Source organism: Megascapheus bottae, chromosome 28, assembly GCF_031878675.1.
Source record: "Megascapheus bottae isolate mThoBot1 chromosome 28, mThoBot2.hap1, whole genome shotgun sequence".
Classification (NCBI taxonomy): domain Eukaryota; kingdom Metazoa; phylum Chordata; class Mammalia; order Rodentia; family Geomyidae; genus Megascapheus; species Megascapheus bottae.
Genome location: NC_143536.1, coordinates 11886728 through 11912058, shown reverse-complemented (window position 1 = coordinate 11912058; position 25331 = coordinate 11886728). Strand labels below are relative to the sequence as shown.

The 25331-nt window shown below is 47.7% G+C and overlaps 1 protein-coding gene across 1 annotated transcript in view; it reads right to left on the bottom strand.

Annotated features, from left to right (window-relative positions):
- The window catches only part of Kremen1 (kringle containing transmembrane protein 1), a 39386-nt gene that overhangs the window by 2280 nt on the left and 11775 nt on the right, over nt 1-25331 (bottom strand). Inside the window, exons 3-7 of the mRNA XM_090320401.1 lie at nt 12124-12248; nt 9517-9670; nt 3652-3984; nt 2708-2917; nt 1150-1234 (exon numbers count right to left, since the gene is read on the bottom strand). Of these exons, the coding sequence (XP_090176527.1) occupies nt 1150-1234; nt 2708-2917; nt 3652-3984; nt 9517-9670; nt 12124-12248 (907 nt within the window). The remainder of the gene's footprint in view (nt 1-1149; nt 1235-2707; nt 2918-3651; nt 3985-9516; nt 9671-12123; nt 12249-25331) is intronic.

Genomic DNA, 25331 nt, shown 5'->3' with positions numbered 1-25331 from the left:
AAGGCTAGAGCTCTACCACTTGCGCCATAGTACCATTTCTGGCCTTTTCTATGTATGTGGTACCAAGGAATTGAACCCAGGATTTCCTACATGCTAGGCAAGCACTCTACCACTAGGCCAAACTCCCGGCCCCCTCCCCCACTCTATTTTTTTGTTTTTGAGACAGGATCTTTCTGGCCTTAAATTCACAATCTTTGCATCAGCTTCCTGAGTAGTTGGGATTACAAACATTTACCACGTGCCTGACTTAAAATGTTTGTCTAGAAATAATTATCAAGCGCTGGGAACATGGCCTAGTGGTAGAGTGCTTGCCTAGCACGCATAGAGCCCTGGGTTTGATTTCTCAGTACACACACACAAAAAAGCTGGAAGTGGTACAGTGGCTCAAGTGGTAGAGCACTAACCTTGAGAAAGTTCAAGGTACTCAAGCCCTGAGTTCAAGCACTAGGACAGAAAGAAGGAGAAAAATAATTATTAAGAGCCAAACACTGGCGGCTGCTTGTAATCCTGTAATTCTAGTGACTCAGGAGATTGACATCGAAGGATCACAGTTTGAAGCCAGCCCAGGCAGGAAGTCCATGAAATCCTTACCGCCCATAAACTACTCAGAAAAAAACCAGAAGTGGTGCTGTGGCTCAAGTGGTAGAGCACTAGCCTTGAGCATAAAGAGATAGCACCTAGGCCCTGAATTCAAGCCTCAGGGAAAAAAAATATTAAGTGACAGTTAATAAAATGTTAGACTTCTCTTCCTAAGCCTGTTTCCAGTTTCTAGGAGGCATCAGGAAGTGTGCATGGCACAAAGAATCTTGACTCCTGTGTAAAAATCTCTATACCAGGCCATCACAAGCCCCCCAAAAAAAAAATAGAAGTTGCTGCTTTTTGTGCCAGGGCTGCTTTAATCCTTCTGAAATGCATTCCTTGGACGAGGAACAAACATGAGCTCTTGAACAAACATGGTCCCTTGAAAGTGTGTGATTTGTCCAGCTGCACATTTCACTCTAGAGTGAGAAGGAATGTCTACACTGTGAGGGCTTGGACAGGGCTTGGCAGTCACGTCCGGATACTACACCTGTCCTCAGACAACTGAAGCGGAGGAGGACAGGAATCCCGCCCTGCTCCTGCCCCACACCAGGCAGCTTAGGTACTTACTTGAACGTGACGTGCAGCAGAATCTTTGCGACAATGGCAGTGACTGTGAGGATGAGGAGAGTTGCTAGGCCATATACTGTCCATCCTGCAAGTGCAAAAGACAGAGCTCACCATACCTGCGCATGCTTTGTGTTCCACAAGGTCTGCTGGGTGGAGGTGCGGGGTTGGCTCGGCTGCTTCTGCAGTGGAGAGGCAGCCAGCAAACGGGGGACGGGAGCAGGAGCACTGGGAGCTGGCTGGGCAGCTCCCCTTGTTCTAGAACCCTCCTTTGGTAGGATCCAAAGCACACTGGACTCAGAGTTGAGGGGGGGCAGCTATGGCTGAAATCACTCCATCATCACTGGTGAGTTACAGACAGCCTTTGAGCCTCAGTTTTCCCGATGGAGAAAACACAATGACCAATAAAATCCTACAGGATTTCCCTTGCGGTCCTGAGGGAACAGTGAGGGCCCCTTCCCTGCCAGCCTTCTACAGTGGGTCCCGTGTGCAGGGGCACAGTGTCATGGCGGATGGGTCCTCTCCAGCTCCTTTAGCTCACAGAGCAGTCACTTTCATGGCAGAAGGGCAAGGACTGAGGAAGTGCACATGTAGCCAGGTCAGCCAGCTTCATGACCAAAGATCTGTCCACTCTCCAGCCTCTCCTGCATGCCTGTCTTCCACAGCGCCCTTGACACACTGGCCTTTTCAGTGTGCTTCATTTTTCTCCTCGCAGGGGGCAGGGTGGGTATGTCTGGTTCATCGTGGGGCTTAGTGCCGGCATCACTGGAGTGGTTTTGTTTTTGTTTTTGTTTTTTTTGCTAGCCGTGGGGATTGAACTCAGGATGCAGGGCCTGACCACTGTCCTTGGGCTTTCTCAAGGCTAGTGCTCTACCACTTGAGCCACTCTACCACTTCCAGATTTTTCTGTGTATGTGGTGCAAGGAATTGAACTCAAGGTTTTGTGCATGCTAGGCAAGCACTCTTACCACTAGGCCACACTCCTGGCCCAGTACTTACCTATTTTGGGGGTTTGGGGGCCTTTTGGTGCTGAGAATTAAATCTTGGGCCTCATCCATGCTAAGCCTACCCCTACTAAGTCACAGTCCTACCTCCATCCCACCCCACCTCCCTCTACCTTAGAATACACAAAGGAAGTGCCTGCAAACATCAGTACCCTAAGGAGCTTCAAGTGGGCTCTAGAAAGATAATAAAAAGCAGTTCTTTTTTTGGTCATGGGGCTGGGCCTGGCATTGTCCCTAAGCTCTTCAGCCCAAGGCTAGTGCTCTACCTCTTTGAGCCACAACACTATTTCTGGTTTTCTGCTGGTTCACTGGAGATGAGAGTCTCATGGACTTCTGTGCTCAGGCTGGCTTTGAACTCAGATCTCAGCCTCCTGAGTAGCTAATGACAGGCGTGAGCCACCAAGGCCTGGCTAGTGATTCACTCTTTAAGATAAAGACACTGGCTTAGCTACCAATGATGGAGCACAAGACACATGCGGACTGGGTCTTGGAGATGAACACGTTTTCCTAGGGATTTAGGAACTCAGCTAGTGAGGACATTTCCCTCAAAGCACTACCTTCCACTCTGCGGCCGCCGCCGGCCCCTGTGGTTGGCACCCAGGAGTGGCTACCTGGGACAGTGTGCGGCGGGTGGCTGGGGCTGGTGGTCAGGACGTAGAGGACCTTGGAGTGCGCAGCGCTGACGCTGAGGTTGGCCTGCTCTGTGATCACCTCCGCCACGGTCTGGTTGCCTGTGGGCCTCTCCTGCGGCGGCTCTTCTTTGACAGCTAGAAGATGGGGAAAAGGACAATGGGGAGGAGAAGGCATGAGTCTCTGGTTCAACTCTGCCCACCATCTCCATGGGTCCTGCTGCTCCACTGAACTGGACAGCTCTTGCCCCAGCCTCGCAGGAAGCAGATACCTGGGCATGCTTTCTCGCTCCCTACCTTCCTCTGTCTACAAGGCCCTCCCCCTCTCTTTCTTCAGGACTGTCCCACCGGCAGGGGAGGCCCCTTTCTGCCCATCACAGAGGCCACCTACACTTTTCTTGTGTGATGCAGTTCAGGACAAGATGAGTCTCCACACCTGTGCTTCTCAGAGGCTGGTGGAACCCATGCTATGTTCACACCAGATGGGCAACGCTTCAGTCTGCACTATAGGAGGGTTTGTGGAAGAGTTGGTCTTCAGGATCGGCTGGGATGTTCAGGGACAGAAGGTTTGGTTAAACAGGATCTTGAGAGACATCTAGTTCTGCTGACCTCCAATTTCTTTTAGCTATTCTTTTAGCCCTTCCACAGAAATTGTCTTCAGAACTATTAAAATAGTAGAACTGAAACCTACCCACATTGTGCGATGGGATGTAGGGTCAGGCCTAGCACTGGGACAACCTAGAGTTGAGTCAGTCGTCCTGTCCCAGGCCACCCAACAAGAGCCATACAAGCTTTGGAAGTCACTCTAGTGGAGAGAGAGACCCAGGAGACCCAGGCCCCAGGGGGCCACCAGCGAGATGAGCATGTCTTACCTTGGTATAAGACAGCAAAGCCCTGGGCCTGATTGATGCGATCAGAGAAGAAATATAAGATGACGAAATCCAGAGAGACCTTAAAGGACAAAGGTGGGCGGTTCCTCCCATTGAAACGGACCACAACGCGGTGGGTGTAGCCGTCCAGCAGCTCCACCATGTCTGCTGAGTCTCTGATGTCAAATAAGGTGAAGTTGAAGTGGATGTGGGAAGCTCCAGGCACCCGAATGGTCCAGTAGCAGACCCGGCCCGTGGCATAGGCATCAGGAAAGTCAGGGGAGTAGACCACAGAAGTCATGGCTGAGTAGTTCCCACCACAAGCACCCACAAGAGCTGCAAGAGACACGAGACACTGCATTGACTTTCCATGCCAGCCCCAGGGACTCCCTCGCCAACGTCCGCCCATCCAAACAAATCTCTTCTTAGGGAGTGTGATCTCATTTTGGGTATTGTCTTGAAGCTACAAAACCAAACCTTCTTAGATTTCAAGATCAAATCACAACATGAATCACTTCAACTCTTAGCAAAGGACTGTGGAGACCTTTTTGGTTTTGCCCAGGAGACCTAAAGAATTAGCACAGAGCACAGCGGTGTGGCCTAGGCTGGGGTTGGGCTGGAGTCAGAGAGTCTGGGCTGGGGCCTGGCAGGGGAGCCATACTTTCTCCCTCCCGGGCTGTCATGTCTCGATTTCCACCACTTGCTCTGGTATCCTGTGACAGTGCAAGGACAGATGAGATGAAGGGGTGGAAGCTCTGGAGGCTGGCAGGAAGGTGCTTGATGAGAGAGGTCGGAAAGAAAGAGGCCTCTGTAGCTGCAGGCAACCCTGTAACTCAGAGGTGCGGTCAACCCTATAATGCACACACACAAAGCTCACAGGCACTCCCACTCTGTTTTCAAGTGGTAAACGATGATATTTCTGGCATAGGGATATAGCTCAATGGTGCAGTGCTTGCCTAGCATGGCACAAGGCACTCAGTTTGATCCCTGAACTGAAAGAAAGAAGAAAGTAAAAGGAAAGAAAGGATTCTTTGCATTGCAGGAATACTAGATTGTCATCAGGGCACCAGGCATGTTGGATTTTTCTGGACTCTAGTAGTTGGCAGGTTCTCAGGAGGGGACACAACCTCTCTCTATTTTCCATGGTCAAGGGTAAACAAGATCCTGGGAAGGCTTCAGTAGACAGTAGGGTGCTGGGATTTAAGAAGCAGGAATGTAGGGTTGAGTGAAATGGCTCACACTTCACTTAATGGAGATGAGAGGACTGTGGCTGGAGGAATAAAAAGTCAATGAGACCCCATCTCAGCATGGAAGGTGGGCATGGCTGTCACCTCTGCTATGAAAGTGGCAACAAGGGAGGATCACAGGTCAATGCTTGTCTAGAGAAAACACGAGATCCTATCTGACAGTAACTGTAGGAGAAAAAAAAGAAGGGGTATGGTTCGAGCTATACAGCACCTTCACAGTGAGCAGAAAGCCTCAAGTTCAAACCCCAGTACCAGCCCTACCCTCAAAAGAAAAAAAAAAGACTAAATAAAGTGAACTCTAGGATATGGAAACCAGGTTTATCTTTGTGGTGGTTGTTCTTAATGTACTACATTATTTCTTTTCTCTTTTTTTTTCCCCTTATGGTTAATCTCATGTGGTTACTGTAACTGACTTTGTTACCTGGTATATTGTATATATATTCATTTATTTGAAATAGGGAAGGGAAGGGAGGGGAAATAAAATGATTGAGAGGGGGTTGGGGGGAAATAGGGACAAAAACATAAAGAAGGGTAAATAATGCACCCACTACCTGATGAATGTAACTGTAACCCCTCTATAAAACCTCTGACCAAAATAAAAGATCTTCTTTAAAAGACTGCTTTTCTAGGCCAGTGCGGTGGCTCACGTCTGTAATCCTAGCTACTCAGGAGGCTGAGATCTGAGGATCAAGGTTCAAAGCCAGCCTGGCACAAAAGAACCTGAGACTCTTATTTCCAATTAACTTCTAGAAAATGGCAAGTGGGGCTTGGCTCAAGGATAGGTGATAGCCTTGGGCTGAAGAGCTCAGGGACAGCACCCAGGCCCAGGGGTAGGGCAGTAGCCTTGAGCTGAAATGCTCAGGGACGGCGCCCAGGCCAAGATCAAACCCTAAGTTCAAGACACACACACACACAAAAAGCTTTCCTAGAGGACATTGAAAGCAACCAAAAAATATGCTAATTGCCAAGCATGGTGACGCATTCCTGTAATCTTAGCACTTGGAGGCCGGAGTACTGTGTGTTTACCATCCCACCTCAAAACCTCAGGCTTGAGAGCACAGCTCAGTGATGCAACTCCTGTCTGGCACGTCAAGGCCTTCCGTTTGATCCCAGCACAGAAAAGCAAAATGCTTTCTCATCTTAATAAGGAGAAAAATAGCTTAATTCTAGATAGAAAGAAGCCCCTCCAAGGAGAGCTGGGCTGCACAAAGGGGCTCAACTGTGCCCGTGTGGGAGGAAGCGGTGGCGGCACTGGACAAGTGAGCAGAGAGTGTGTGGCTAGGGAGTGACGGGCGGGCCTCCACCCCCAGCAGGACAGAGCCCCTCAGGGGCACAGGTGTGCTGGAGTGACAGGCTTCTCCTCCCAGAGGAATCAAAACCCTTCCCCTCCACGGGGAGAACACAAGCGCCCCTTCGCTCTTGGGGCAGGCCATTAGGGTAGCAGTGAATCCCTTTTGCCTCTGCAGAAGAGGCAAGCAGGCAACAATGCCCTGCTTTTGGAGGAAGAGCAGAAGCAAATGGCAGTGGCTCCTTTGCCTTGAGTCCTTCTGGGGAGGGGCAGGAAGCTTTCTTTCCTAAGATCCACCTTGGACAAGGCAATGTGTGGGGCGTGGGAAGGCTGGAAGGCTCATTCCACTTCTCAGCAACATGTTCTGCCTAAGCCTGAGGACAGACACAAGACCTCCAGACTAACTGAGGGTAGAAAAGTGGGAAGGCAGGGAACCCTCCAGAGGCCCAATGCTGAGGGTGGATCAGAAACATGGAGACCTACTGGGCTCCTCGCTCTGCACTGCCCACCACCAGCAGAACCAAAGCCTGACCTGCACCCAGGCAATGACAAATGCCCCACCACTGCTGGAGTGCCCAGCAGGCATCAGCTGTGCCTGCTGCCAACCTCAGCACCTGCCATGCTCTCTTCAATAGAAAACTATAGCACATACATGAAAGTGAGGGGGAAAGGGGGGAAGAAACTCATTGTTAGGAGCAAAAATGGCTGTGCTCACACTTGCAATCCTAGCTACTCAGGAGGTTGAGATCTGAGGGTTGCGGTTCGATGCCAGTCCAATTACGAAAGGCTTGTGAGACTCTCATCTTTGATGAACTACTCAAAAAAAAAAAAAGTTGGAAGTGGAGCTGTGGTTCAAGTGGTAGAGCCCTAGCTTTGAGCCAAAGAAGGCTCTTGGAGTTTTTCTTTTTAGGGAGCAAGCAAGGAGGGGTGCAGAGAGGGAGGAATCTTTCTTCATGATCACTCAGTATACACTACGTGAAAAATAAACCTTGTAACTGGTACGCGGGGACAGGAGAAGAAAATGGGGTGACACTGGCCAAAAAAGAAATATACTCATTTCCTGACTTCCGAAATGGTAACTTCTCTGTACAATACCTTACTAATAACAATAAAACTATATCTATAAAAGAAACCTCAAAACAACAATAAAAAAGAAGAGGAGGAGGAGGAGGAGGAGGAGGAGGAGGAGGAGGAGGAGGAGGAGGAGGAAGAAGAAGAAGAAGAAGAAGAAGAAGAAGAAGAAGAAGAAGAAGAAGAAGAAAAAGAAGAAGAAGAAGAAGAAGAAGAAGAAGAGGCAGCAGCAGCGGCAGCAGCAGCAGCAGCAGCTGAGGAACAGTGTCCAGCCCTGAGTTTGAGCCCCAGGACCAGCACAAAACAACAACTACATACAGCTTGACTCACACTTGTGATCCTAACTGCTCAGGAGGCTGAGCTCTAAAGATTCCAGTTTGAAGCCAGCCAAACAGACAAACACAACTCATCTCCAATTAACCGGTAAAAAGATAGAAGTGGTAGTATAGTTCAATTGGTGGAGTAAAAGCCTTGAGCAAAGAAAGAGCTAACCAAGACCGTAAGACTCTGAGTTTAAGCTCCAGTACCGACACACCCACAACCACACTCACACACAAAGAGAGGAAGAGAGATAGAGAACAATCTGTACGGTATACTCTCAGGTGACTTAGATGTTGGACCTTTCAGACATGAGGCTACATTATGAATACAGTAAAGTAACTGTTGGAAGTTACTGAAATGTTAGCAGAGATACAGAAACTATTAAAAAGGAGTAAATGTAAGAGCAGCTAATATGATGAAACAAGACCAAATCACCCAATGTATGTGTAATTGTAGTCCCAAAGGGAGCTAAAAAAGTACTTGGCAGGGCTGGGAATCTGGCCTAGTGGTAGAGTGCTTGCCTAGCATGCATGAAGACCCGGGTTCGATTCCTCAGTACCATATACATAGAAAAAAGCCAGAAATGGTGCTGAGGCTCAAGTGGTAAAGCTCTAGCCTTGAGAAAAGTCCAAGGACAGTGTTCAGGCCCTGAGCTTAAGCCCAGGACTGGCAAAAAAAAAAAAAAGTACTTGACAGCAAGTCTAGCACATAGCAAGCACTCAGAAAGTACAATTATTTTGTCCCAATTAATTCATTTAGTTCATGTCTGTGTGAGGACCAGCATTTTCTATGTGTGTTATTAGCACCACCAAAGGTACTGAAACAATTTATCTCCACTTGAAACCACTAATAAAGGCACTACACTAAACACAGATAATTCTCAATTAAAAAGATAATGATGCATAAAAGACTACCAAAAATAAAAACTTTAGCCGATGGCTCACATCTGGAATCCTAGCTACTGAGAGGCTAAGATCTGAGTTTCATGGTTCAAAGCCAGCCAGGGCTGGCAGCCTGTGAGATTCATATCTCTAATTAACCACTAGAAAGAGAAGTGGTGCTGAAGCTCAAAGCCTTAAGCATAAAAAGCTCAGTGACAGCTCCCAGGCCCTGAGTTCAAGCCCCAGTACTGACAAAAAAATGAATGAATGAATGAATAAAATCTGTATCGTGTGTGTGTGTGTGTGTGTGTGTGTGTGTGTGTCCCAGTACTAGGGCTTGAGCTCAGGATCCCTTAGCTTTTTTTGCTCAAGGCTAGTATTCTACCACTTAAACCACAGCTCCACTTCTGGCTTTTTGATGGTAAACTGGAGATAATATAGACTCATGAGTTTTTCTGCCTGGGCTGGTTTTGAACTGAAATCCACAGATCTCAGCCTCCTGAGTAGCTAGGATCACAGGCCTGAGTGACCAACATCAGGCTTCTTTCTACCATTTTAAGTTCTGGTCTTGTGCTAGTGCTGTGACTCCATCCTAAAGTCTCATGACTACTGAGTGGGTGCAGTGGGTTATGACAAAGGACTGGGGGCTCAGAGGGAAGCACTTTGGCTCTGCCTCCAGCTGGCATCTCACACAAGTAGCAGCTTAGAGAGGAGGTGGCCCAGGGCGAGCCCAGTGCCAGGGTGGAAAAACAACTTGAAGTACTTGCTGGCGTCTGAGATGCACAGGAAAGAGGAAATCCCGAAGCCTACACCCATGAAGCAGGCTGAAACCACACAGCTCCGTAGTGGAAAGGCTAGCTTTCTGGGCTGTCTGCTGCTCACAGGAGGCCATGCTGCACCACATACCCTCAGCATCATTACAGGTGAGATGGGTTCCACCCCTGTCCTTCAGGCTCCGTGTCCTGTGCCGTGTGGCATAGCGAGGGTGCTTGGTGAGTGCTGGCGGGTGAGTGAATGAATCAGTGTGAGGCAGGCAGAGGTGGGCACAGGGCATACTCACTGTCAAAGAGGATGATTCTGCCATCGCCGCCACATGGCTGGGTGTGGTCCCCAAAGCAGACGCTGTTGCACTCAGTGCTGGCGGCCTCTCCGTGTTTCCAGTAGTCAGCATTGTTCCCACAGAAGCACGCGTAGCCGGACTCCATCCCAGCGAACTGCCCAACACAGAATGCACAGGGGGAGCGCTACCAGAGCTGTCAGAGCTCCAGGCCACCATGGCCAGGCCTCACCCTGTCTCACCCACAGACACAATCCCTGGCACGGCAGAGGGACTCACCAGTGTTTCCCTGTCAGTGAGAATCCTTGCTAAAGTTTGCATTTCCACTGTGCTTAGTTAAGTTTTAAAGGGGAGGAAAATTCCATAAACTTGAAATACTAGTAGCAGCTAAAATTTAATGGGCTATTTACTATGTGCTAGGTAGTAAATGCTTTCTTCATATATTATCCTCATAGAAAACTCAGTATAGGCCTCAGTTAAAAATTTCCTTTTTTTTTTTTGGTTGGTGGTGGGAGTTGGACTCTGGGCCTGGGCTCTGTCGCTGAGCTCTTGAGCTCAAGGCTACTGCCCTACCCTTGAGCCACAGTGCCACTTCCAGTTTTCTACTGGTTAATTGGAGATAAGAGTCTCTCAGTCTTCAGTGCCTGGGGATGGCTTTGAGCCATGATCCTCATATCTCAGCCTCCTGAGTAGCTAGGATTATAGGTGTGAGCCACCGCACCCTCAAATTTCATCTTTTATATTACCATAGAGGCATGTGGTTTTCTTTTTCTTTTTCTTTTTTGTCAGTCTTGGACTTGGGCTCAGGGCCTGAGCACTGTCCTTGGACTTTCTCAAGGCTAGAGCTCTACCACTTGAACCTCAGCACCACTACTTCCAGCTTTTTTGCTAGGCAGGCACTCTACCACTAGGCCAAACTCCCGGCCCCATGGTTTTCTTTTTTTAAATTTTTTTTTACTTTTGTGCCAGTCTTGGGGCTTGAACTCAGGGCCTGAGAACTGTCCTTGAGCTTTTGTACTCAGGGCTAACACTCTACCACTTGAGCTATAGCTCCACTTCCAGTTTTTTATGGCAAATTAGGGATAAAAGTCTCCTAGACTTTCCTGTCCTGGCTGGCTTCAAGTGGCAATCCTCAGATCTCAGCCACCTGAGTAGCAAGGTGTTAACCACCAGTGTCTGGCTATTTTTAAAATGTTTACTATCAAATTATATGCCAACACTAGATATACAATTCCTAAATAGTAGATCCATCTCATATGTATGATTTATAGTATCTTCTTTTACCCAGGAGTTATTTACTTATTAGTGTCCTTGATACCCAGAAGTTTTTGTTTTGTTTCTTTCTGGTGCTGATCCTGGGACTTGAACTTTATGTCCCTGAGGTTTTTTTGCTCAGGACTAGTGGTATACCACATGTATCACAGCTCTACTTTTGTCTTTTTTTGGGGGGGTGTTTAATTGGAGATAAGAGTCTAAGAACTTCATTCCTAGGCTGGCTTTGAACTGTGGTGCTCAGATCTTAATAGCTAGTATTACTGATGCAAGCTACCACTGCCTAGGTGTCGTCACTGAGCTCTTCAGCTCCAGGTTACCACCCTACCCCTTGAGCAACAGGTTTTCTGGTGGTTAATTGTATATAAAGTCTCCAGGGCTTTGTAGTGCCCAGGCTGGCTTTGAACTGTGATCCTCAGAGCTCAGCCTCCTGAATAGCTAGGATTACAGGTGTGAGCCATGCGCCTGGCAGTGCCTGGTATTTTTTAAAACCTTGCTGAAATCTATTTATCTGTTTTTCTTGGTGATTTTGCTGTCATAACTAAGGAACCACTGCTTAATCCAAACCTGAGGTCAGGCATACTTATGTCTGAACTTGCTGCTAAGGGTTTTCATAGTTTTAGCGCTTATGTTTAGGCTTTTGATTCATTTTAATCTTATGAATGCAGTCTAGCACAAGGGTCCATGTTCATTCTTATGCATGGGGATATCTACACGTTTTAGTACCTTTGTTGAAAAGACCAGTTTTTTCTTTCTCTATCTTAGGATGCTTGCACTTCTGTTAAAAAGCAGCTGATCATCAATATTTGAGTTTACTTAGAATTCTTATCTCTACTCCATTATGTCTATGCTTTCCCCTCGCCCCCCAAGACTGTAGTTTGAACTCAGGACCTCATGCTTGCTGTGTCAGTGCTCTACTGCTGAGTCATGCCTCCAGTTCTTTTTTTGCATTGGTCATTTTGAGATAGGGTCTGGCTTTTTTTTGCCTGGGCTCATGCCTGGACTGTGAGACTCCTATTTTACACTTTCAAACACAGCTGACAGATGTGGACCAGTTTTTTCATTGAAATGGATGGTGTCTTACAACTTTTTTTTTCCCTTTTCCCAGGCTGGCTTGGAATAATAAATCTTCCTGACATCAGCCTATTATGTAGCTAAAATGATAAGCAAATACCACCATCCTTGCTATTAGTGGAGAACTTTTTGCCTGAGCTAGCCTTTAACCTCAATCCTCCCAATCTCAGCCTCTGGAGTAGCTGGGATTACACGTGAGAGCCATGCTGCTCAGCTTTAATCTACACATTGTCTTCCACAGTCACACAGACACAGAGCCCTTACCTTAAACCTCTGACTCCGACAAAAGCTGATGCAGGTTTGAATGGTGAGTTTGTTGGATGTTTTGCTGGCGCCAGTTAGAGGAGGTGGGTTTCCATGGTCCTTGTAGCAGCCAAGGTTTCCAGGCACTGGAGTGAAGAAAGAAGTATTTCTCACATGGCTGTGAAGCACCAGGGGAGTGACTCATGCCATGTACTGCCATCCCAGCTGGTGTTTCTACTTCGGAGGCACAAATAACCTGCCACAAGCTTTAAATGCGGAGATGTCAGAGTTCTTTGCCCAATACCAAGCTCTTGTTTTGCTGTGATGAGTATGGAAGAGCCAGGCTTCTCTCTAGCCAACCCTAAGAGTCCCATTCACCTCCTTGAAGACAGGACTTAGTATTAAAGAGAAGGAGAATGCATTTTTCTTTTCTTTCTTTCTTTCTTTTTTTTTTTTTTGCCAGTCCTAGGGCTTGAACTCAAGGCCTGAGCATTGCCCTTGGACACCTTTTGCTCAAGGCCATTTGAGCCACAGCACCTCTTCCAGCTTTTTCTGTGTATGTGGTACCGAGCAATGGAACCCAGGGCTTCATGCATGCTAGGCAAGCACTGCACCACAAACTCCAGGCCCAAGGATGCATTTAGATACAAACAATGTTTCAGGTTGGGCATAGAAGTGGATACCTGCAATTCCAACACTCAGGAGGGGATTAGGGCAAGAGGGTCATGAGTTTTAAGGCTCATCAAGGCTATGGAAAAAGATCCTACCTCAAAAATAACCCCAAATAAAACAAATAAGCTGGGCACCAGTGGCTCTTGCTTGTAATCCTAGGTACTCAGGAGGCTAAGATCTGAGGATTGTGGTTTGAAGCCAGCCCAAGCAGGCAAGTTTTGAGACTGTTATCTCCAATTAATTACCAGAAAACTGCAAGTGGAGCTGTGGCTCCAAGTGGCAGAGTGCTAGTCTTGAGTGAAAGAGCTCAAGGACAGCACCCAACACCTGAGTTCAAGCCCCAAGACTAGCACTTGCATGCACACATGAGCACATAGCAGTGCATGCATTCACACACACACACACACACACACACACACGCGCACACCCATGCACATGCACACACACACACACACACACACACACACAAATAAAATCCAGAGTCACTGAAGGCAAGAAAACATTTTGAAAGCTCATCATCCTAAATCCCTTCCATAAAAAGTGCTACAAAGGTTGTACCCACCTTCCCCCCCCCCGCCACACCCCCCCCCCCCCGGTACTTGGGTTTGAGTTATGTCTCTAATCTGTTTTTTTTTTTTTTTGCTTGTTATTTTTTGAAAAGTCTTTTGGACTTTTCTGCCATGGCTAGCCTCAAACGTGATCCTGATGCCTGACTCCTGAGTAACTAGACTCACAGGTGTGAACTACTGGCTTTAGAATCTGGAGTTCTAGTGAGTTGATTGATTTCTTGTGATGAAATAAATAACCATAAACCTACTGGCTTATGATATGAATGTAGTTAGTTCTGGAAGCCAGAAGTACTGAATGGTCTTGCAGGGCTGAGTCCCTCCAGGAGGCTCTCAGGATGTCTTCCCTGCCTGTGGCTCACATTCCTGTGTCTATGGCCACATCATTGTCCACTGCTATCATCATCTCTCCCCGTCTCCCTTGGCTCCCACTGTGTCTCTGTAAGGACCCTGGGGGTTCCTGGACCCATCTGGCTGACCAGCTAGTTTCTCTATCTCAAAATACTTCCTTATGCTAACTAGGGTCTTTTTTTTTCTTTTCAGCACTGGGATTCAAACCCAGGGCACTGTGTATGCTGGGTGAGTATTGTACCACTGAGTCCATCAGACTCAAGATTACAACATATGCTAGGTGCTGGTGGCTCACACCTAAAATCCTAGCTACTCAGGAGACTAAGACTGGGAGGATTACAGTTTGAAGCCAGTCTTGGCAGACAAATTTGTGAGATTCCAATTAACTAGCAAAAAGCCAGAAATGGAGGTGTAGCTCAAGTAGTAAAGTACCAGTCTTAAGAAAAAAAAAGTCAAGCAAGAGTGTGTGGCCCTGCGCTCAAGTTCCAATATTAGTCTTCCACACAGTAATGTTTCACAACTAAAACCTGATGGTTTGGTTTGGTAAAAGGGAATTAGAGGAATGCACACGATAGTCAGATGGCCTGAATTTGTACCCAGCTGTGATAAGAGGTGCACATGTGTCTTTGCTTGGGGCCACAGAGCAATTCAGCCCCAGGAATTTCCTGAGTAATTTTGTTCTAACATGGCAACTCAGGGTGGGCTCCTCCTTGGCTTGAGGATAGGGGCTGTCACCAGAAAGACAAAGCCATGATTCCTCACCCTCAGGAAGGGGTGATCAATTATGTTCAAATGCTCTTTGGGGTTCAGCATGCTCCCCGGTTGCCAAACACAAAAGCTTTGTGCCTGGCATCCTTCCAGACCTCAAGTCTCCATGCTTCTCGTCTGGCGGGTGTCTGGATTCTTTATCAGCGCTTTCATGGAAAACCGACAACTGGATCTCCATGGCTTCCAAATGGAACCCTAGCTACTCAGGAAGCTGGGATCCGAGGATTGCAGCCTGGACAGGAAAGCCTGTGCCAGAAATAGAGCTGTGACTCAAGCGGTAGAACACTTGCCTTGAGCAAAAAAAAAAAAGCTTAGGGCCAGCACTCAGGTCCCAAGTTCAAGCCCTAGTACTGGCCAAAGAAATTAAATAAATATTAAATAAATAAAAGTTAAAATCTTTAAATCAAATAGATGGGAATTGAGAAACAACAATTGTCCCTACTCCCCGCCCCCCCCCAAAAAAAAATCTTGTTTGGACACATTTCTCACCTCTTGGTGTTCATGTGCCATATAATGTCCTCTTCTTGTATGTGACCAGAACTAGTGACTTACTTTTGACCAAGGAAAAGTGGCAAAATTGACAGGAAGTCACTTTTACAACTAGGTTACAAAAAAATTCTTCAACTTGCCTCCACCTGTATACTTTCTGTACTTTTCCTTTCTTCCCCCACCCCCACCCCCAGTCCTAGGGTTTGAACTCAGGGCCTGGGCACCGTTACTGTTTCTGTGGTACTAAGGAATGGAACCCAGGAGGACTTCGTGCATGTTAGGCAAGCACTCTACCACATCCCCAGCCTGTTTTTGTTTTTGGAAATGAAGTCTTACTATGTTGTCTAGGGTGTCCTTGAACTCATGATCCTCCTGCTTTGGCCAAGATTACAGGTGTGAATCATTGTGGTTGGCTTTGTAGTTCCATGAAGCAATAAGCTATGTCAGAAGTCTTGTGGCAAAAAAAACAGAGGGTGGCTTTCAGCCAGCAGCCAACATGAAACTGAGCCTTTGAGCCCAACAGACCGCAAAGAAGCCAGTCCTCCTACTGACTCGAGTTGGGAGGTGGATCTTCCGCCAGCCAGGCCTTCAGAAGAGATTCCAGCCCTGGCAAACACTTTGACTGCAGCTTTATAAAACCTCCATGCTGAGAACCAAGCTAGGTCACATCCAAGTTCTGTGGTTCACAGAATGTGTGAAACAATGAATACATGCTTCTGTAAGTTTGTGGGTAATTGATCAGGCCGCAACAGACAACTAATACATCTATACAACACATAGCAAATCCACAGCGAGCCGTGGACAAATCAGCTGCTCTGGACCTTCATTTTGTACCAGTGTAACTGTGTGTGTGCGTGTGTGTGTGTGTGTTAGTAGCAGGGCCCTTGGCCCTAGCCCTTAATACCCTTTTGCTTAAGACATACCTATATGCCTTCCATCATCATTGTTATTACTATTATTATGTGTGTGTGTGTGCTGGTCCTGGGGCTTGAACTTAGGGCCTGGTTGTTGTCCTTGAGCTTTTTTTTTTTTGGTTTGTCATGGGGTCTTGAACTCTGGGCCTGGGCACTGCCCCTACGCTCTTCAACTCAAGGCTAGCGCTCTACCACTTGAGCCATAGTGGCACTTCTGGTTTTCTGGTGGTTGGAGATAGGAGTCTCACAGATGTTTTGTGCCCAGGCTGATTTTTTTTTTTTTTGTGCCAGTCCTGGGCTTCAGCTCAGGGCCTAGGCACTGTCCTTGGACGTTCTCAAGGCTAGAGCTCTACCACTTGACCCTCAGCACCACTTCCGCCTTTTTTTCTATTTATGTGGTACCGAGGAATCAAACCTGGGTCTTTGTGCATGCTAGGCAAGCACTCTACCACTAGGCCAAACTCCCGGCCCACAGGCTGATTTTGAACCATGATCCTCAGGTCTCAGCCGCCTGAGTAGGTAGCTAGGATTACAGGTATGAGCCACTGGCCTCCGGCTGTCCTTGGGCTTTTTTGCTCAAGGCTAGTCTTCTACCACTTGAGCCATAGCTCCACTTCTGGCTTTTTGTTGTTGTTGTTGTTAGTTAATTGGAGATAAGAGTCTCAAGGACTTTCCTGCCTAGGTTGGCTTTACACTGTGATACTCAGATCTCAGCCTCCTGAGTAGCTAGGATTACAGGTGTGAGCCACCAGTGCCTGGCATCCTTATGTTTAAGACTGGAAAACAACATATTCCAGATTCATGAGCTTTAACTCCACTTTAAGCTTTTGAGCATATAAAATATATGCATATGTTTGTATGCACACCCACACACTTTGATTTCTTCTAAACCAGCTCATTTTAATTGACAGGAAGTACCATTGCTAACCCAAATGCTCACCCGCCCCCTTTTAAGTGGCTACCCTTCTCCTTTGCGTCACACATGTTCAAATATAACAAATGTGGCTCACCACACAAGTGTTAAGTGAATCTTTCGGAAACAAACCAAATCTCTATAGTAGCAAATGTAAACAGAATAGCTGCAGGCAGTGGGAGCCCAGCGTTCAGTGCGGGCCTGGATTGAGAATGTCTGGGGTTGAGGGTTTAAACAACTGCAGAAAAGTTACGCATCTGTAAGTCAGGGCCATATGCTTTCAGCTGAGTATGTTAAAAGGACCTTACATATGGAAACATGAGCCATGCATTTAATGGTTCTTAGCAAAAGAATGGTCATGGTCATTGGTCTCCATCTTGGTCACTGATTCAGGTTTGGGTTCCATTTATTCCATTATGCTCGCAAGTAAGCGTGTTATTACGTATTAGTCTGCAGACAGCCCACGGCACATAATCATCAGCGTTAAGGTTAGACATAAGCAAGGCCACGGGGTGCTTGACTACAGCTGGAGCCTATAAGCGCTATTCACAAGAGCATGGGGCGATCTCGGAGCTCCAGTCATGTCCCAAAAAAGTAGTGACGTCCTCCTATTGCCCCAGGCAGCAGGTGGGCCACAGGCAATCACCACTGAATATCAGTGGCCTGAGGTACCCTGCTCGTCTCCCCAAGTCCATCAGTTGCCCAAATAGTCACTTTTAGCTCCCCAAATCTCACACATGTCTCTCTGTGCCTCTCCACACAGTTGCTTCCCAGGCCTACTTCTGCTCCTAGAACATTGCATGGGACTTCTATGCCACCTCTCTTTCTAGCTCCTCCTCTAATCTAGACACATACTAACCACAAGAGCCCTGCCACACAGTGGAAAGTGCAGAGGCCTGAGGCCTTTGAGGAACTGTGAGGAATGTGGGAGGCGAGGGACAGAGGGAGGAAAGAATCAGCGGCTAGAGAACAGTGTAGGACTATGTCAAGCCTGCAAAGGCCCCTGGTTGCCCTCAGGATGAGGTTCTCACATGGTATACAAGGTTCCCAGGCCTGTAGCCCCCCCTTTCCCCCCAGCAGGTCCTAGGTCCCTCAGCTCACATTCTGCACAAGTGCCTCACTGGGGCACTTGCAAAGTTCCCAGCTGCACCTTGCTCTCTGGCCTCTGGGGCTTTGCACACATAAATCCCTCTGCTTAAAAGACTCTTCCCTTCTTAGAATTTAGCCTGAGCACCATTGTCCCTTGGAAGCTCCATGACCCTCTCTCCTTCCCACCCTGGCTGCATTGCACCCAGACTGCATGGCTGTGCAGTCTGAGAGAAGCCTATGCCAAGCATGGCTTCAAAAACCTTTGTTCCAAATAGTCACGAGTGACCCAAGGCCAGGGTGGTATTTTTCACAGTCCTGTGTCCCAGGGTCCAGCAGGGGCCTGTAGCTGAGCTGGAAGGGGTGGGCACTTTACAGGTACTGTGAAGGCCGAGCAGGGTGGAGACAAAGGCCAAGCTGATGGGTGTGTAACCTGGTCCACCCAAAGCTTTGTGCTTGTCTAGCATGCACAAAGACCTGGGTTCGATTCCTTAGTACCACATATAGAAAAGCCGGAAGTGATGCTGTGGCTTAAGTGGCAGAGCACTAGACTTGAGGAAAAAAGCCCAAGGACAGTGCTCAGGCCCTGAGTTCAAGCCCCAGGACTGGCGGGGTGGGGGGAATGAAAAGGAAAATTCAGAAATAAGTAAACTGAGTTTTAAATGGTGATCATTGTACATGTCACCTCACATAACTACATGGCCAGCCCAGCTATCCAAGATGGCAGTACTTAGATTCAAGGAGCCTTATTTTACTCAATGGTCTGGTGGTGTGGGCAACTTAGATGTGCCCAAGAGAGGAGGTGCTTCCTGTAAGTGAAAGGTGAGTGGGTCTGACCTAGCAAGGACAGGAAAAGTCACATGCTGAGTCCACTGAGACCCAAGGCAGCATGGAGTCGTCTGCTGGTGAACTCATGAGGAAGGGAAAGGGAGCTGTGCTGGCTTTTCTGCCACAGAGCGAATGGTGAAAGCTAAAGCCACAGTGTGTGGGAAGCGCTTAGTTCAGCCAAAAAGGCGATAACCTGTGCATGTTTGTGCTTGTGCAGGAGAGGACCCGCATAGTCTGGCTCCAGGCATCCACAGGGAGTCTTGGGATGTATCCCTTGCCAATCAGAGTCACCACTGTAATTGGTTTTCATAAGTTATGAAGCCCCAGCCATGATGAACAAGGAGCCCATTTGTATGGTAACATGATTTTTTTAGACACTGGAAGTAATTTCTCTTCTTGGGTAAGAGGAGAAAACTTGAGCCAGTCACAGGACTCCAGTGAAAAAGGACAGGAGAACAAATATCCTTTTTCACAGGGACTTTTCCTCCCTGCTTCTGGGAAGAGCCATGGGTGGGACATGGTCTGGAAATGCTCTCAGCTGACCCGTAATGCTTCTGAAGACAACATGACGTGTCTTCTCCGGCGAGACTCAGAGCCACACTTTCCAGGACAAGTCAGAGGCTGACCCTGTTTCAGAGGGTCAGTGCCCAGAGCTGTGAGGGACTAACGTGTTTAAGAATTCAGTCTTGCCGGGCGCAGTGGCTCACACCTGTAATCTTAGCTACTCAGGAGGCTGAGATCTGAGGATCAAGGTTCAAAGCCAACCTGGGCACAAAAGGACCTGAGACTCTTATCTCCAATTAACCTTTAGAAAACAGGAAGTGGGGCTTGGCCAAGGGCAGGTCGGTAGCCTTGAGCTGAAGAGCTCAGGGACAGTGCCCAGGCCAAGTTCAAGCCCCATGACCCACCAAAAAAAAAAGAATTCAGTCTTGGCTAGGTGTGGTGGCACATACTTGTAACCCTAGCCCTTCGGGGGGAGAGGCAGGAGGGTTGGAAGTTTGAGGCCAGCCTGGCTAACATAGCAAGATCCTATCTCAAAACAACGACAACAAACAATCAACACTGGAATGTTGTACTTGCTTAATATATACAGGGCCCTGTGATCAAAAAGAAAAAATATTAAAGTAATTCAGTGTTAAATGACAGGGAGTCACTTTCATTTAGCTCCTCATTGAAGGAATGTAGGAAGGAAGGAGGAAAGGAATGAATAAACAAAGGAACAAACGGAGGGCATGGCCAAGTGGTAGAGCAACTGTCTAGAGAACTGGAGGCCCCGAACCCAGTTCTGCCAAAAGGAAAGAAGCAGACAGAAACATCGAGGGAAAAAACCCGGTGTGGGAACTGTAGGCCGAGTCCCCTGCCTTCTGGTTCCTGATGACAGCCTCTAGTCAAGGCAGGGTTTACCTGGTCTCTTTGTCCTCTCTCCTGCCTTCACATGGGCTAAAGCTTTGTGTGAAATACAAGTGCTGAGTATTTTAATATCCAGAGAGATCTTTTCCTGCTTCTGATTTTGTCTTTCCTATTTCTCAGCAAGTTGCTCTGGTTGGGTGGTGAAGAGTGACAGCCTCTTCCTCCATGATGACGATAAACTCTATTCAGCACACGCCATCTGCCCAGTCTGTGGTATTTACTTTACGTACATGATCTCGCTGTGTTTCCACAAGAATCCTTTGAAGCCCGTGTTATTTATTTTTCTCTTATTGATGAAACTGAGCTTAGAAAGGCTGTGATGAGGACTGTGGGTGTGGTCAGTGGTACAATACACGAAGCCGTTAGTTTATCCAACACTGCTGGGGGCTTATGCCTGTAAGTCTAGATTCTCAGGAGACTGAGATCCACAGATCCAAGGTAAAAGCCAGTCTGGGCAGAATAGTTTGTAAGACTCTTGTGCCCAGTTAACCAAGAAAAAGTTGGAATTAGAGGCATGGCTCAAGTGGTAGAGTTCTAGTCATAAACAAAAAATCTGAATAAGAGTCTGAGGCTCTAAGTTCAAACCACAGTACTCAAGCACAAAAGACAGGGGATGGAGGGAAAGAAGCAGAGAGAGAGGGAAGGAAAGAAGGAGTGGAGAAAGGCAGAAAGGATGGTAGATGCCTTCTTTGTAAGGCTCTTGGGACATGGGGGCTAGATTCTGAGATATACGCCAGTGTCCTTCCGGTACATTTTTCTTACTCAGTTTTAGTGAGTAAATTCTAGCTATAGCAACCAAACAACTCCTCTCAAGCACAGAAACATGCTCATACCTGTGTGGACACAGGCTTCTGCCCTGGGGGATCTCCAGCCAAACATCAAAATGTTCCAGATGTTCTTAGGAGGGGACCAAGAAACATGTACAGCGGGGATGCTTCCACAGTCTCCTTGGGGACCTGCACCCGGTCCCATCCAGCTGCAACTTCTGTTCCACATCTGATAGCTGCCATCTTCTGCACACCCTTACCACAATGTGTCCCCAGCCCTAGAACTATAAATTTATTTCTAAAGTTCCTTGTCAGTCACTTCAGAGCCTTGAGTGTGACAGCAACTCCCTGAAGTTCTGCCATTAAGGACAGGTAGTAAGTGTTCCTAAGGCTTCTGACCCCATGCAGCCTGGAAGTCTCAGCACTGGCTCCCTTCTGGCAGATCATGTGGTTCAGTCTCCAATGGCTCTAACAATCCCCCACTCTGGTTCTGTACATGTGTGCTGCCCCAACTTAAGGAGTCAGAATTGACTTCCCCTCCTCTCAGGTCAAGGCTGGCCTCACCACTGCCTTTGATCAGCAGAATGCGGTGGACTGCTGAGTTCTTGCACTGAGAGGATGGGCAATTCCCACTTCCTCTCTCAGGGAGGCCAGCCACCACGGGAGAGGCCTGGATATGCTTCTGGAGTGCAAGGTTACCAGGGAGAGGCCAGAGCCACTGTGGATATCAGGTTTTAGCAGAGAAGAGCTACCCAGCTGAGACCAGCCAGCCCACAATGGAGCTCTAAGCCCCCAGGGCTGAGGTGACCTGTTACCCAGTCACAGGCAAGTGACAAAAGGAATGACACACTGGCATCCCTGGGAAGAAGAGCTCCATTTGTTGACTTGGGCTCTTCCCCCCACGCCATTGCCCCCCATCCCCACCTCCCACCCCGGCCCAGGGATACCACAAATATCCCAGGAAGCAACCCCAGAGTCATCTCTCACTCTTCCTGCCCTTTCATCTCCATACACTCCTCTCCCATAGAGTTCTGCCTTCCTCCTTCCCGCTTCTGGGATTAACCCTTCCCTCTTCTCTTGCTGCTGTAGCATCCCTGTTCCTTGGATTTAGGGACCTAGACCACCCTCCTCTCTCAAGGTTCCTTCCTCTCAGGCGTCCTATGAACGCATGCGCTCTCTGGACAGTGGTTCCATCACATCAACTCTGGCTTCCAAAGTGCTTCGTCCTCCAGGTAGCCTGGGTTCCAAATGCCTGCCTGCCACTCTGGGTCCCTCCTCCAGGCCAGTCAGCCTAGCTCTGCTCCACCCAGTCCCATCCCCTTTTCTCCCATCTTCCATGGTCCTTACTGAGGGCTCCTGACTTCAGACTTCACAGCATTCTACCTCATCCCTTGGTACTTTCAACGCTGTGAGGGTGCCAGTCTCCAGTTTAACCCTATGTTTATAACTCAGAGTCCTAATTACAGTGTAAGACTGAAGGGCTATTTCATATGTTTAGGCATATTCTGCACAGGCATGTGTTAAGGTCGATTTTCAGAGGTCATCCTGACGATCAAACAATTTTCCCTTCTTAAGTTACTAATACACTTTACACAGTGTGCTGTAGAGCATTTGGTATGAGGAAGAGTCTATTTGGTTCAGAAAGTCTGTTTGTTTGTTTGTTTTTAATGGGATATTAAACAACATTAGCTGCAGAAAACAGATTAATCAAGACCATGTCAGACCTGAAACTATAAGGCTGAAAGAACAAATGTGAGGTTTCTTGTGTCTCTGGAGCCCAGTGCCACCCCTGGGCCCACAGAGTGGCTGCCACAGCAGCTGGGGCACATACCAAGTCTTGGGCCAGTCAGATGAATGGGGAAGGAATAGGAACAAAAAAATCAAGGTTTGGTGGGGAAAACACACCGTCACAACCTTGCTGGCACTTCAGTGGCTATCCTGAAGCTATCTTGGACCTGGTGTTGTAGTTTGGTCTCCCCCAAAAGCTACATGTGTGTTGGAGGCTTGGTGTTCAGCAGGTGGCACCATTCTGGGAGGTTTTGGGAAGCTCAGGGGGTGAGGCAGCTGGAGGCAGCAGCTCACTAGGTCCTTCGGCCTTGTCCCTGGGGCCTTCCCCTCACTTGTTTCTATCTACTTTGAGGTTAAAGGTTCGCCTCTGTCCCCTACCTGCTGTCACCATGATGTTCTGCCCATGGACATGGGCCAAATGACCTCAGACTGAATTCTCTGAAACCGTGAGTTAAAATAAATCTTTCCTCTTTTAAGTTATTTTTGTCAGGTTTTGGTCCTAACTAATACACTGGGGGTTGTATACATTTCATTCATGTAATATTCAAAATAGCAATGAAAAAAGGCACAGATGAGGAAACCAAGGCTCAGAGAAGAGTTGCTGTGCCTAAAGCTACTAGAAGCTGAGTGGCTATGAGGTACTCTTCCTTTCCACAGCCTGTGTTGTGTCTCCCAGGAAGAGAGAAGACTTTGTGGGATCGGGACAGCACACCAAACACCTGTTCCTGCCTCCCGTGCTAGGTGGGGGAGATGGAAACATTTGGCTCTTTCCGGTGGCTGCCAAGGACAGGCTTAGCAGGGCAGGAGAAGCAGCCATAAATTCCATCAGTGCCCTTCCACAAATACACATACAATCCAAGAAGAGTGTGCCTACTATACAAAAGCCAATTCCAGAGAAACCCTGCAGACACCTCCTAATTTAACCTTTCCTTCACAGAAATTCCAGAGCTACTCCCACCCCCGTCCTGCCAACCACAGCCTCATCCTCACAGAAAGCAAAAATGAGCCATATCAAAACTGGGTTCTGATCATGGCACATCTAAAAGATTCGGGTGAACAAAAACACTAGATAGCTGTAAAACAGAGAAGAGGCATCCGAAACTTGGTCTAGACAGTATTTTTCATGTTGTTTTCAGTACTCTTCTCAGGCTAACAACTGAGGAAAGAAAGAGTTCAGCTACCCAGGGCTGTGTTGTGAGAAAGGGTGAGGAAAGACCCAGTGCCCAGGCTCTGAGTTTAATTTTCTCTGGGCATAGCTGCTGACCCAGCATTTCCAGCCTTGGAACCCCTTTCCAGCTGCGAACAGCTGGACAAGGACACCCTGCAGTGACAGGCCTGCACTCTGCAGAGTGGCTCTGCTGCCCAGCCTGCTTTGCTTCTGGGCCTTAGAGAAAATGACTTGGAGCTAACGGCTTGAAAGGCAGACCTTCTGTCGCCACTGACTTAATCCTTTGGTTTCCAACATGTCAAAAAGGCAGTCTTAATAATTCAGTATACTATCTGAATTTCAGATTTCAATTACCAAACAATCTACAAAGAAAATTCTGAACAAGGACCTCAATAGATGCTTCCAATCTATCCCAAAGACTCTGTTTTCAAGGTAATAAAGGCATCAGAGTGGTTCTTTCTTTTGTGTGTGTGTGTGTGTGTGTGCACGCACATGCATACGCATACACGGACCAAAATTAGGGATTGAACTCAGAGCCAGCGTGTTCTTTCTTAGTTTTTTCCCACTCAAGACTGGTGCTCTGGGCCAGGAGTATGGCCTAGTGGTAGAGTGCTCACCTAGCATGTACGAAGCCCTGCGTTTGATTCCCTGGTACCACATACACAGAAAAAACCAGAAGTGGTGCTGTGACTCAAGTGGTAGAGCGTTAGCTTTGAAAAAGCCCAAGGGCAGTGACCAGGCCCTGAGTTCAAGCCCCAGGACTGACAAAAAAGGAAAAAAAAAAAAAAAAGACTGGTGCTCTATCAATTGAACTAGCCTTTTGCTGGCTATCTGGAGAAAAGAGTTTCATGGACTTTTCTGCCCAGCTATGTTCAAACTAGGATCCTCAGATCTTAGCCTCCTGAGGTAAGATTACATAGGCATGATTCACCAGCAATCAGCTTTATTCAAACTCCTAACAGTTTTCAGGACTTACTAGGGATCACAATTAGGAGCTTTCAAATCCTGTTTTTAGAGCTGTACTTGTGTTTTGTTTGTTGGTTGTGGGGCTTGAACAGGGCCTGGGCGCTGTCTCCCAGGTTTTTTTTTTTTGAGACTAGCACTCTACACTTTGAGCCACAGCCACTTTCTGTTTTCTAGTGGTTAACTGAAGATAAGAGTCTCAAGGACTTTCCTACTCTGGCTGGCTAGGAACCACAAACCTCAGATTTCAACCTCCTGAGTAGCTAGGATTACAGGTATGAAGCCACCATCACCCAGCTAGAGCTGCACTTCTATAAGGCAAATTCCAACAGAAGAGGAATAATAAATGAAGTTTAGCCAAGCCAGCCAGAGTGCTGTTTAGCGAAAGGGAACTGTGAGCTTTCTGATACCTGGGGTTTCACAGGGCAGAGGAGTGATTGATGGCATGTTCTCAAGGCCGGCTCACCCACAGGACAAAAATCACTGGAGGATGTCTCCTGGGTGAGAGGGCAAATCTCACCCCACCCCCTAATGAAGGCTTAAGAA